At 48.1% G+C, this 12,915-nt stretch overlaps 1 protein-coding gene across 2 annotated transcripts in view; it reads right to left on the reverse strand.

Moving 5' to 3' along the window:
- FRMD6 (FERM domain containing 6) overlaps window positions 1-12,915 on the reverse strand; it is a 138,682-nt gene that overhangs the window by 32,370 nt on the left and 93,397 nt on the right. For both annotated transcript variants that reach the window (XM_035100697.2, XM_035100780.2), the window contains one exon: window positions 183-445. In XM_035100697.2, coding sequence (XP_034956588.1) covers window positions 183-281 — 99 coding nt within the window. In that variant the 5' untranslated portion in view covers window positions 282-445. The remainder of the gene's footprint in view (window positions 1-182; window positions 446-12,915) is intronic.

Below are 12,915 nucleotides of genomic sequence, written 5' to 3' on the forward strand. Positions count from 1 at the left end.
AACAGATTGCAGCCCAAGGAATAGGGCGGCCCCTGCAAACACAGCTAGGTTTCAAAGCCCCGGGCAACACTGCAAATTTCCCCCCTCCAGAGAAAGGGGGAGGGAAAGGTTTTGGGGCACACACTTGCGACAGGCCCCCGAGGAACGGAGAGAAGGAGGCAGCCTTGAGACAGCTCACTCACGTTTATGATGATGTTGAGGGAATGGTCGTTGGGGAGGAAAACACACACGCTGCGTCGGTCCTGCATGACTCTGTTATTGTGGAAGTTCAATTTGTTCATCGTGTTCCGGGCCTTCCCCGTGGATGTCTGAGCGAGCCGCCTGGAGTCTGCGCGGCAACCTCGGGGCCAGAGCACTCGGAGACCAGCAGCAGCTCTTCCTCCTCCTGCTCACCTGCGGCAAAGCAGGCTGGACACCTGGGCATCTCTTCCCACGGGTACCATCACTGGAAAGGACGAGAAGAACACACACAACTTCAGATGCTACTGGCCACGAGAAGATGGGAGAAGAACTTAGCCATGCCTGACCCCCAGTGTTGGACTCCCATCCTCCCTGACTTCGTCCAACCACAGCTGGGGACCCAAGTTTGAGAAACACTGCACCCAAACCAAGAATTACGATGGTTATTATTATTATTATTTTAATCCTGCCTTTAAAAGAAAAACAAAGAACACAGGAGGTGGCCTGCAACTAGGAAAGGGAAGCCCTCTCCATTTTTGTTTCCCATTTCCCCGATCTTTAAGTTTGGTTCTCCACATTTACATATAAGTTTGAGATTCTGTTTCTTTTAAAATCCTCATGAAAATTCTCCAGCATTTCAACACGACTATCTCCCAATAGACACACTTTTGCAAAGCACACTATCCCTAATATTGTCCCTGTTATTATCTATTACCTGTCCCTTGCCCTAAGGTACCAGGGCATATTACGAGACTAAAAATGCAACATTAAAAGCAGCCTGACGCAACTTACAGTCACAAAAATAAGGTGTATCCTAAAAACATACCCCTTCGTGTGCCAAACATTTGCCCCTGCTGAAATCTGGTTTGATATATTCACCGTACAGTCGTCAATGTGAGCATTTTTTCAAATGAACCCTTTAATCCATTCTATGGCTGGAGGGCTGAGCAGCAAAACGCGCCAACGCGTGAATTTTGAAATATGGCTGTGTGTTTGGTTCATGTATCATCTCAGAAAGTGTGAATGGGGCAGAATTGGCTTCAAAGGAGAACTGGATCGAATCTCTGCCCTTGTCCTGACTCGCAACTGTTTTCTCCTCCAGTGGTGGAGGAGTTGAGAACAACAGAAATTCCCTCAACTCAGGCACACCATCATCCGGAAGAAGGCGGCCTTCATGCCAGCGAGCAGAACAAAGTTGTTACTTGCTTAAAAAGGGAAGTAATAGTACCACTGTATTCTGCTCTGGTCAGACCTCACCTGGAGTACTGGGTCCAGTTCTGGGCACCACAGTTCAAGAAGGATACTGACAAGCTGGAACGTGTCCAGAAGAGGGCAACCAAAATGGTCAAAGGCCAGGAAATGATGCCTTATGAGGAACGGCTTAGGGAGCTGGGTATGTTTAGCCTGGAGAAGAGAAGGTTAAGGGGTGATATGATAGCCATGTTCAAATATATAAAAGGATGTCATATAGAGGAGGGAGAAAGGTTGTTTTCTGCTGCTCCAGTGAAGCGGACACGGAGCAATGGATTCAAACTACAAGAAAGAAGATTCCACCTAAACATTAGGAAGAACTTCCTGACAGTAAGAGCTGTTCAACAGTGGAATTTGCTGCCAAGGAGTGTGGCGGAGTCTCCTCCTTTGGAGGTCTTTAAGCAGAGGCTTGACAGGCATATGTCAAGAATGCTTTGATGGTGTTTCCTGCTTGGCAGGGGGTTGGACTGGATGGCCCTTGTGGTCTCTTCCAACTCTATGATTCTATGATTCTATGTTTCTGAACTGCGATTCAGCCGAGGATTCCAGGGTGCAGGACGAAAGTACAAGAACAGTTCCCGCTGCATGCAAATGCAATAGATGAGATCATTCCCTCTCTTTGACACATACACACACAAGTGTGAACGGAAAAGCAGGCTTAAAACAGGGAAGCTAATGAAGAGGAAAAAATGGCCGCAGCTATTAGTCTAAAATGCCCAGGGCAACAAGGAATAATGATGATGATGATGATTGTGATGTCAGCGCCAGATTGCAAGTCAGACTACTGGGCCATCTAGCTCAGTATTGTCTACACCAGGGGTCCCCAGACTACGGTCCGCGGGCCAGATGCGGCCCAATTGGCCTCCCAATCCAGCCTGCGACGCCCGCTGCCGCCGCCCGCTCTTGCGGCGCGCTGCGCGACGGCGTACTTCCAGATCTGGAAAAAATCGCCGAAAATCGTTTCTGCGCATGCGTATGGGCCTCTCCCGACCCAGAAGAGGTCATTTCCGGTGCACTTCCGGGTCGGGGGAGGTGCACTTCCGGGTCGGGGGAGGTGCACTTCCGGGTCGGGGGAGGCCCATACGCATGCGCACAAACAATTTTCGGCGATTTTTCCGGCCTGGAAGCGCGCCACCGCGCCAGTAAATGGGTTTGCGCCTGCGCACTGGCGCGCACTCCCCCACCCTCCGGCCCACTGCGCGCGCACTCCCCCGCTGTCTGGGGACCCCTGGTCTACACTGACTGGCAGTGGCTCTCCAGGCTTTCAGGCAGGAGTCCCCCTGGCCCTCCTTACCTGGAAATGACAAGAACCGAACACAAGACATTTTGCATGGAAAACAAATGTCGCCCCACTGAGCTCTGTAGCCCTTCCTCATTTTTTCTTCAAGCGCTACCTGGAGATGGCAGTGACTCAAACCTCCCTTGAAGGATGCTGCGCCATATTTGCTTTCCTGGGAAAGAGCACATTTCGTCACCTGCGCTCCCATCTCCGGAAGCTGGCGCCGCAGTCCATTTGTGTGCCCTCAAAGTTGCTACGAGGCCCTTTTGCCACTGGGTTCGCACCTCTGGAGTTTGCAACAACCAATAACATCGTTTTAATTACTCTCTCCCCCTCCGCCACCAAAGAAAACGCTGTCACAAACATGAATGAGGGCACCTTTTTCTTAAGCGTACATTTCCCAATTGGGTTAGTCGAGCCATCGCCTCCTTTTCGCTGAACGGACGGGGGGGGGGGCTCTGCATCTTTTTAATCAACTGGAAACTCATCTCTTGAGAGCCTGAAGGGCTTTCATCAAGCGGCTGTGAAAGGGAAGCTCACTTCTCATCTCTGAATGTTAAGAGCAGGCACCCCCAAACTGCGGCCCTCTGGATGTTCTGGGACTACAACTCCCATCATCCCTAGCTAACTGGACCAGTGGTCAGGGATGATGGGAACTGTAGTCCCAAAACATCTGGAGGGCTGAGTTTGGGGATGCCTGGTTAAGAGCATAAGCCAAGCCTTCCTGGATCAGGACCGTCTGGTCCGGCATCCTGTTTTCACAGTGGCCAAACAGGTGCCTGTGGGAAACTAGGGAGCAGGATTCGAGCACAAGAGCAACTCTCCCCTCCTGTGGAAGGCAGTTCCATAGATTAACCATGCGCTGTGTGAAAAAAGTACCGTATTGGCCCAAATATAAGCCGCATCCGAATATAAGCAGCACCCTCAAAATTCAAGGGGGGGGGGAGAAAAAAAAAGACAATACCCGAATATAAGCCGCTCCCTTAAAATTCCACAGGCACTCACACCCGTTCTGTTTTACTGTATTTCTGTTTCAGCAGCAATATCGTAAAAGCCCATTTTTGTAAGGTCGTGAATTTAAGCCACACTTTAACTTTTCACGGTCAGAATCTGGAAGGAAAAAAACTGTGGCTTATATTTAGGCCAATACGGTATTTTCTTTTATCTGTCCTGTTTCGCACACAGTGCCCCGACGTGGGCAAAAATAGTGATTTCCTTAATAGGAAGGATCTAACCATCTTAAACAGAGTGGAGAAGAAACGATGGAGAGAGGGAACAATATGGGAAAACGCAATTGACTGGTACTCATTTTATTTCATAAAAATTATATATCGATTGTAAAAATCAAAAGAAAAACCTCAAAGTGGTTTACAAAAAATAAAACAGTAGAATCAAGGGGAAAAAACCACAGCCATACTCTTAAAACATACAAAAGTTAAATCCTTAAACAGATTAAAATTATCTCAACGTCCTACGCATCTGGGCAGGCTTGTCTTAAACTAGGTACTTAGAAGGCTAAGAACTTAAAAGTTGGTTGCAGCTGGCAAGAAGGATTAAAGCGGCAAGGCCACAGATATGCAGGAAAACGTGGATTTTGAGGAGGGGGGGATGAAGATGAGAGAGAGATTTCTGTATGGGTAAGGTGTCAACGTGCTTTGTGGCTCAGGCTAGGATTCCAGAACGGCTTTTGTAACATCGCTGTGTCTGTTTTATCCCAGGATGCCTCCACCTCGCCTTCTTTCCAAAACTAGACGAAGGGCTCCATCCGGTGTAAAATTCCAAGGGCTTCGACGCAGGCGCCGTGAAACTGAAGGGTTCTTTGTGCCGAGAAACCTCAAAGCTTCTATGGAGCAGCAAAGCATGCAAGCATGCGGAGGCCTGGGTCCAGCAAAACAAAGGTTGTTTTCTGCTGCTCCAGAGAAGCGGACACGGAGCAATGGATTCAAGCTACAAGAAAGAAGATTCCACCTAAACATTAGGAAGAACTTCCTGACAGTAAGAGCTGTTCGGCAGTGGAATTTGCTGCCAAGGAGTGTGGTGGAGTCTCCTTCTTTGGAGATCTTTAAGCAGAGGCTTGACAGGCATATGTCAAGAATGCTTTGATGGTGTTTCCTGCTTGGCAGGGGGTTGAACTGGATGGCCCTTGTGGTCTCTTCCAACTCTATGATAGTGGTACAAAAGTGGATTTTGCTGCTTCAGAACGCAGGAGAGGGGTGCCACTCTTTTTTGCAAAACTTCCCGCAGGTTAGAAACGAGAGCAAGGCCCCTGCAAATAAAAAGAGCTGCTAACTAGCAAGAGGACACATGGGAGAAATGTCCTAGTTTGTCTTTGCAGGGAAGCACAAAAAACCGCAAGCCGCTGCCAGGTTATTTGTAGGGGTGGGATCCATACTGGTGCCTCATTATACTGGACGTGTAGACCAGGTGTAAATACACCTCCCGGATGGAGGAGAAATTACAGTAGCAGATGGGCAAAACAACCCCAGATTCCTGCAAATTATTTATTTTGCTTGAAAGGATTTGGGGCCTACCCTTCAGCAAAAGAATTTTTTTTTTCTTTTGAGGTCCAGCGCCGAGGGCCTTCTGGCGGTTCCCTCACTGCGAGAAGCAAAGCTACAGGGAACCAGGCAGAGGGCCTTCTCGGTAGTGGCGCCCGCCCTGTGGAACGCCCTCCTATCAGAGGTCAGAGAGATAAACAGCTACCTGACATTTAGAAAATACCTAAAAGCAACCCTGTTTAGGGAAGTTTTTAATCTGTGATATTTGATGTATTTTAATGTTTGTTGGAAGCCGCCCAGAGTGGCAGGGGAGGCCTAGCCAGATGGGCGGGGTATAAATAAATTATTATTATTATTATTATTATTATTATTATTATTATTATTATAAAAATGGTTTCTACCATCAGCTTAACATAAGGCAAAGATGGCCCCCCAGCATAGAAGACATGACACAAAAGGAAAGGGGCTCGAGAGGGAGGAGGAAACGCTGGTTCTTCACTGTAAAGTTCTTTTAACAACCAAGCTGGAAAGAAGAGTTCAGGGAGGGGAGCAGCCAAAGTTGGTGGTCTCTGCTGGCCTGGCAGTGATGCAACCGCATGGAGGCCATGCCTCCCTCCCTCCCTCCCTCCCTCCCTCCCTCCTTCCTTCCTTCCTTCCTTCCTTCCTTCCTTCCTTCCTTCCTTCCTTCCTTCCTTCCTTCTCTCTCTCTCTGCTGCAGCCTGAAGGAATGGCCACTCAAACAAACTGGCAAGGGAAGGAAGGCATGATTTGAAGCAGAGATGTAGTGCATGGGAAAGGGGGCTTAACCCTGCCTGCCACCGGCCATTCCCGCCGCCCTGCAATCCCCAGCTGTTCTCCCCCTAGCAAAGATTCAAGGCACCCATTTGCCATGCTGTGGCATCTGATGGAGGAATGGTCCCTGGATGGGGTGGGGTGGGGTTGGGGGAGAAGAACAGCAACAAGTGGGATTAAAGGGTTAAGTCTGCCTCTCCTGCTTGCTATTTCTCCACTTATCCATTCATTACATTTACATCCCCAAAGAGCTCAAGATGGTGCACCAACTACTCTGTTCCAAACTTGAAAATGCAAAGCGTAATGCTGGTGGTCAACAAAAGAGGTTTAAAGACTCTCTCAAGGCAAATCTAAAAAAATGTAGTATGAATACAGACAACTGGGAAACACTGGCCTGCGGGCGCTCCAATTGGAGAGCAGCCTTTACCAAAGGTGTCATGGGCTTTGAAGACACTCGAACTCAGGACGCAAGGGAGAAACTGCTAAGAGGAAGGCACGCTTGGCAAATCCACACCGTGGTCAACTCCCGCCTGAAAACCAATGTCCCCACTGTGGAAGGACGTGTGGATCCAGAATTGGCCTCCACAGTCACTCATGGAGTCATTGTTAAAACCGTGTTTATGGAAGACAATCTTACTCAGTTCTATATTCAGGTAGGTAGCCATGTTGGTCTGGCGCAGTAGAAATATATTTTTTAAAAAATTTAAAAATTGTCCAGTAGCACCTTAGAGACCAACTAAGTTTGTTCTTGGTATGAGCTTTCGTGTGCATGCAACACTATACCAAGAACAAACTTAGTTGGTCTCTAAGGTGCTACTGGACAATTTTTAATTTTTTTAATATATATCTTACTTGGCTACGAGTGATCGCCAAAGAAGAAGAACATCGTTTTCCCTCCTCCGTTTTATCCCCAGAACAACCCTGTGAGGTGGGTTGGCCGAGAGGCAGTGACTGGCCCCAGGCCACCCAAGTGAAGGGCTAGTCTGTCACTCCAGGTCCTAGTCTGTCACTCCAAGCATGACGCAGCACTGCCTTTTTGCACCTTCTCCAAATCCTTGGCAGAGACCAGGAATTATCAGACACAGGACCCCAAGCAAAGGACGGCTGCGGACCAAGCCTCAAACCACAGCGGTTGCACAGATTTTATTCCCTCCACATTTCTCTCTCGGCTTCTGTGCCATGTTGTGCATCTCTGTGATGGCTAGTGCTGGGCGATATATCGAGATATCGTCCCAAACCAGTTAGCAATCCATGTCTTGATATCGGTTTTGCCATTTTTTTTTAGCTGGCAATATATGGCGAATCATGAGGGGTGTGCTCTGCAAAAATCACACCCTGCGGGGGAAACCGTGAAGCCAGCCAAAACCTCTACATACCTCCATCCTTATTTCAGACATCATGACATATTGATATATCATGATGTTTAGTTGGCGATATATCGTGATGCTGAAAACCAGATTATCGCCTAGCCCTAGCGATGACAAACACCAAAGCTGTCACTCGCCATCAAGCAGCTTATGTTTTTCTTTTCAGGAGCGTGGAATTCAATCCCGAAACCGAGCTTGACGTTGCTTCATCTGTCTCAGGCTATTTTAAGCTCTTCTTCAACCTATTAAGGGCCAGGCGATGCTTTCCCGAAAACTCACTCCGTCTCTCTGTATTTTACAACCCTTTACCTGGGTGCTCCCAAGGCCCAATTTTAAAACCTTCAGCTTTACGGGAGGCAAAACATTTCACCGACCTCTGTTTTGCCACCCACTTAATCACCCCAAAGCTTGTGCTACCTCCAGAGGACCCAAAACCTTGTTGAATACAAGGAAGTTCAGCCTTTCTTGCCAGCGTTAGCCCAAGATGTTTGGGCACCTGAGGCAAACCACAGAATGCCACCTCGCTCCCCGCCACAGAAGAAGGACCGAGTGAAGATCCACAACAGGAACAAGGAGCGAATAAAGATCTACCAGGAATCTGCTGCCCCTGTGGATTCTGACGCCCGAGGCGGTCTCCTTTTGCCGGCCCTGTTTCTTGCTCACAAACACACACAAGCATACAGGCTCCCCAGAAGTAGTGTGCATGCACAAGAAAGCGCATACCTATGACAAACTTAATTGGTCTCTATGGTGCTACTGGAAGGAATTTTTTTAATATTATTTCGACATAATTATTTGTGTTCGGTTACGCACTACCAACACACGCTGAGTTCAACCGCAATAAAGGGCCGGCCAAACTTTTTGAGCCAAAACGCTACGGGCGGCTACTAGCCACAATGGCTATGGCTCTGACTCCACAGCCAGAGACGGCAGTGTTTGTGAATCCCAGTTGCTGCAAACCACAGGAGGGGAGGGGGCTCTTGCGCTCTGGTTTCCCACGGGCGTCTAATTTGCCACTGTGGGAACAGGATATTGGACTAGATGGGCATTGGCCTGAACCAGCAGTTTAAAAATAGCCTGAGATATTTTTTCCCCCTAGTAGCAAAAAGTGGTTGAAATGAAGTATTTGCCTGGGGTGGGGGTGGGGTGGGGTAATATTATATATACAAAGGCAGCATTGGTCATACTCAGAGTGCTGAAATCCATGGACATGTGTAGCTCGAGACTGCAATAGGTCTACACAACCCATTACACGTTGTGCAGTTTTCAATGTGATTTTTGTTGTTTGTTGTTGTTGTTGTTTAGTCGTTTAGTCATGTCCGACTCTTCGTGACCCCATGGACCAGAGCACGCCAGGCACTCCTGTCTTCCACTGCCTCCCGCAGTTTGGTCAAACTCATGTTCGTAGCTTCAAGAACACTGTCCAACCATCTCGCCCTCTGTCGTCCCCTTCTCCTTGTGCCCTCCATCTTTCCCAACATCAGGGTCTTTTCCAGGGAGTCTTCTCTTCTCATGAGGTGGCCAAAGTATTGGAGCCTCAGCTTCACGATCTGAGCTGAGCTTTCAATGTGATATTCATATCAAAATCAAAGCTTTACGTGAACTTTTTTTTTTGGTGGAAAACCCATAAATATTTTAAGATGTAGAAACTCAAAACATTCCCCTTACATTATTTAAATTATAAGCTGGGGGGGGGGGTTTAAGGCACAAAAAAAACCCTGGTAGCATACTAATTTTAGCATGCTTGAACAGCAGTGCACATCAATATCTTAGGGGCATACATCCTAGCTATAGCTAGCTGGGAAAAGAAGCTTCGGTTTTAGATCGGACTACTTAGATTGGATTGGATTGGATCCACTCCAGTTGCCCAATTTGACTTGCAATTTCCTTGTTCAAATCTGTAGCGAAGTCCCTTAGCGATTTACAATAACATCAAAATTCACTACCCAAATCTTTTAAATAACTGACTGTCATTTTATTAGTAACCACAAGTATCAATCACTGGTTGTTTCTGCAGTTTCCGTAGCTCGGGGTGTCCAGCAGACAGCTGTTGCTGGGAAGAGCTGCAGTCATAAGGGCTAGGAACTTGGAACATTTTTTAAAGCAAGCAGAGCAGAAATTCTCAGGATCCCAATGTCAATTGTTCAGTATTGGATCACAGGCAACTGGAACTTCTAATTAAAACCAGAGCAGGACGGTTTGAGCATCTTCTCTCTTCTTCTTCTTCTTCTTCTTCTTCTTCTTCTTCTTCTTCTTCTTCTTCTTCTTCTTCTTCTTCTTCTTCTTCTTCTTCTTCTTCTTCTTCTGTGATTATTTGTTTTTAACAATGAGTCCGTAAGTGACTGTGGAGGCCAATTCTCGATCCTGGTCTGACTGCAATGGCTACCAATTAGTTTCTGGGCCCAATTCAAAGTGCTGGTTTTGACCTATAAAGCCTTAAACGGCTCAAGACCCCAATACCTCAAGGACCGCCTCTTATGAACCTGCCCGGACCCTGAGATAATCTTCCGAGGCCCTTCTTCGTGTGCCCCCTCCTCGAGAGGTCCGGAGGGTGGCAACACGAGAACAGGGCCTTCTCTGCAGCGGCTCCCCATCTGTGGAATGCTCTCCCCAGGGGAGTCTGCCTGGTGCCTTCATTGTACACCTTTAGGTGCCAGGGGAAAACGGTCCTTTTTAACCAGGCCTTTGGTTGATCTTATTGACAGCCAACACCCTTTTAGAATGTGGCTCTTTTCTTGGGGGGGGGGAGGTTATTGGGTTATTGCTTTTGGTTTGATTTTATATGCTGTGGTCTTGTTTGTGAACCACCCTGAGACCTCCAGGTATAGGGTGGTGTATAAATTGAAATAATAATAATAATAATAAATAATAATAAATAATAATAATAAATAATTTTTCACATCTGATGATCTTGATCTGCTTTACTTAGCACTGATTCAGGACAAAATACTCCTTCCCCACCACCCCTGCTTAAAGTTCCCATGCCATTGGGATACCGATAAAAATATTACAGCTGCTCCGGGACTAAAAGCACCCCTCACACAGCTACCCTGTTTCTCATATTTTAAGACATACCCATAAAATAAGCCATAGCAGGATTTTTAAGCATTCGACGAATATAAGCCATACCCCGAAAATAAGACATAGTGATAGGCGCAGCAGCAATGCCGGCCGCAGCAGCAGGAGGAGGAAAAAAATAAGACATCCCTTGAAAATAAGCCATAGTGTGTTTTTTTGAGGAAAAAATAAATATAAGACATGTCTTATAATATGAGAAACACGGTACATGCACCCCTCACACAGCTACGGTTCCCGGAGTTCCCTGGGAAGAGGGACTGGCTGTCGGAAATGTGACTCTAACAACTGCTATACATAGGGCTGCCTCTGAAGACGGTTCACTTCAGCTGGTGCAGAATTCAGCGGCCAAGTTGCTCACCGGAGGAAGACGGTTTGAGCCATGGGCGTAGGCAGGGGGGGCAATTGCCCCCCCTAGAAGCAGGGCCACTGGCCAGCCTGCCCCACTGCCCGCCCGGTGCCGTCTCCCTTCTCCCTGGCTGGCTGTGGGGCGGGCGGCGGGAAAGCACCAGAGCCGCGCAAAGCGTTTGGCTGGCTTTCCCTCCCTCCGCCCCACAGCCAGCAAGGGAGAAGGGAGACGTCCCTTCTAGCCGGCTGGCTGTGGGGCGGGCGGAGGGAAAGCCAGGCAACCACTTTGCGCGGCTCTGGGGCTTTCCCTCCACCTGCCCCAGCGATTGCAGAGGGGGAGGAGGGGATCGGAGCAGCCCGATTTCGGGCTGATCCTGGCTCCCCCTCGTCCCTTCCGATCGCGGAGGGGGAGGAGGGAGTCGGAGCAGCCCGATTTCGGGCTGATCCTGGCTCCCCCTCGTCCCTTCCTATCGCGGAGGGGGAGGAGGGAGTCGGAGCAGCCCGATTTCGGGCTGCTCCGATGTGGCCCCGCCCCCGCCCTTGGCCCCGCCCCTTGCTCCCCGCCCCTTGCCCCCCCCTGATTTTCATCCTGGCTACGCCCCTGGTTTGAGCATCTTACACCGATCCTGGTCCGACTCTGCTGGCTACCAATTAGTTTCTGGGCCCAATTCAAAGTGCTGGTTTTGACCTATAAAGCCTTAAACGGCTCAAGACCCCAATACCTCAAGGACCACCTCTTCCCATATGAACCTGCCTGGACCCTGAGATAATCTTCCGAGGCCCCATGACCTATTCTTATCTTAATCTCTTTTACTGCCTTAGGTAGCTTCTTCCTGGAGCCATAGGGAAATATAGAGCAAGGGCTGAGATGTGGGAAGGGGGGGGCAGGTGGTGCCCCAGAGAAGACAATTGCAAGCAGATTAATTCCCAAAGATGCTTATCAAGGAAGGTCATCTGCAGTAATGGCTCATCCACCTTCACAGGGACCCCCGCTGGCTTTGTGCATTCATTAGCAGGTGAGACATTAGACCCCTTTTCAAATACAAATCGTATGTTCCAAAATCTGTTTGTCTTTTTTTGGGGGGGGGTCCATTTGCACTATTGAATAATACTCTCTTTCTTTCCTAAGCATGCTTCATCCCAAAGGCTAGGCTATTATTATAATTTGTTTAATTAGTGATGTATGGAAGTGAGAGCTGGATCATAATTTGAACAGCCTTTGGAATATAATGTAACTTAAACAGAAAACTATCTTTAGAAAGATTTTTCCTCCAAAAGCTCTTTATTATAAAAATCCATTATTTTTTTAATTTTTTAAAAATCATTGATTTTTATCCACCCTGGTTATGGTCGCCAAAATGGAATGTCTTGGCACCATTCTTTTTCCAATGAAATTACTACTGTTCATTTCATTTCATTTCTATAATGCGATATACTTTAATGGAAAACAATCTCAAAGCGACACATTAAAACAAATCCAGAATAAAACAAATTCAAGCTTCAAGGAAACTATCTCAGAGCCTTCTCCGAGTGACATTTTTCGCATATTTATTTACCTAGCTGCTCCGTAGCAGAAATATTCTAGGAAGGCAGTGTGGTTAGTGTCAGACTAGGACCTGCGGGATCAGAGTTCGAATCCCCACACAGTCATGAAGCTCACTGGGGTGACCCTGGAGTCAGTTGCAGCCTCCGAACCTACCTCACAGGGTCGTTGTAGGGATTAATGGGAGGGGGTGAGCCATGTGCTCCTGGGAGGAACAGGCGGGATATAAATGCAGGAGGTAAGCTCTTCGGCTCAGCTGCTTAAGAAAGCTGGAGGGACCAGCCAGGTGGAGATCCCCGTTGCCAACTTGGCACCCAAAGATCTCCACGTGGTCGCAACTGGGTCCTAGCCAGTTGCAAAGCGTGCCTGGGGGATTTCTAGCATTGCATGTATCCTGCCACTGAGCCACGGTCCTTACTGTGTGGGCACGTCCTAGCCATCATACATGCCCCTCTGTGTTATGTTACATGATGGAACAATGCCAGGTGAGAAGATGTATAGCTAAGAACACAGAAGCACCTGCTGGATCAGGCCAGTGGCCCATCTAGTCCAGCATCCTGTTCTCCCAGTGGCTGAGTAGAT

Source organism: Zootoca vivipara, chromosome 1 (genome assembly GCF_963506605.1).
Source record: "Zootoca vivipara chromosome 1, rZooViv1.1, whole genome shotgun sequence".
Lineage (NCBI taxonomy): Eukaryota > Metazoa > Chordata > Lepidosauria > Squamata > Lacertidae > Zootoca > Zootoca vivipara.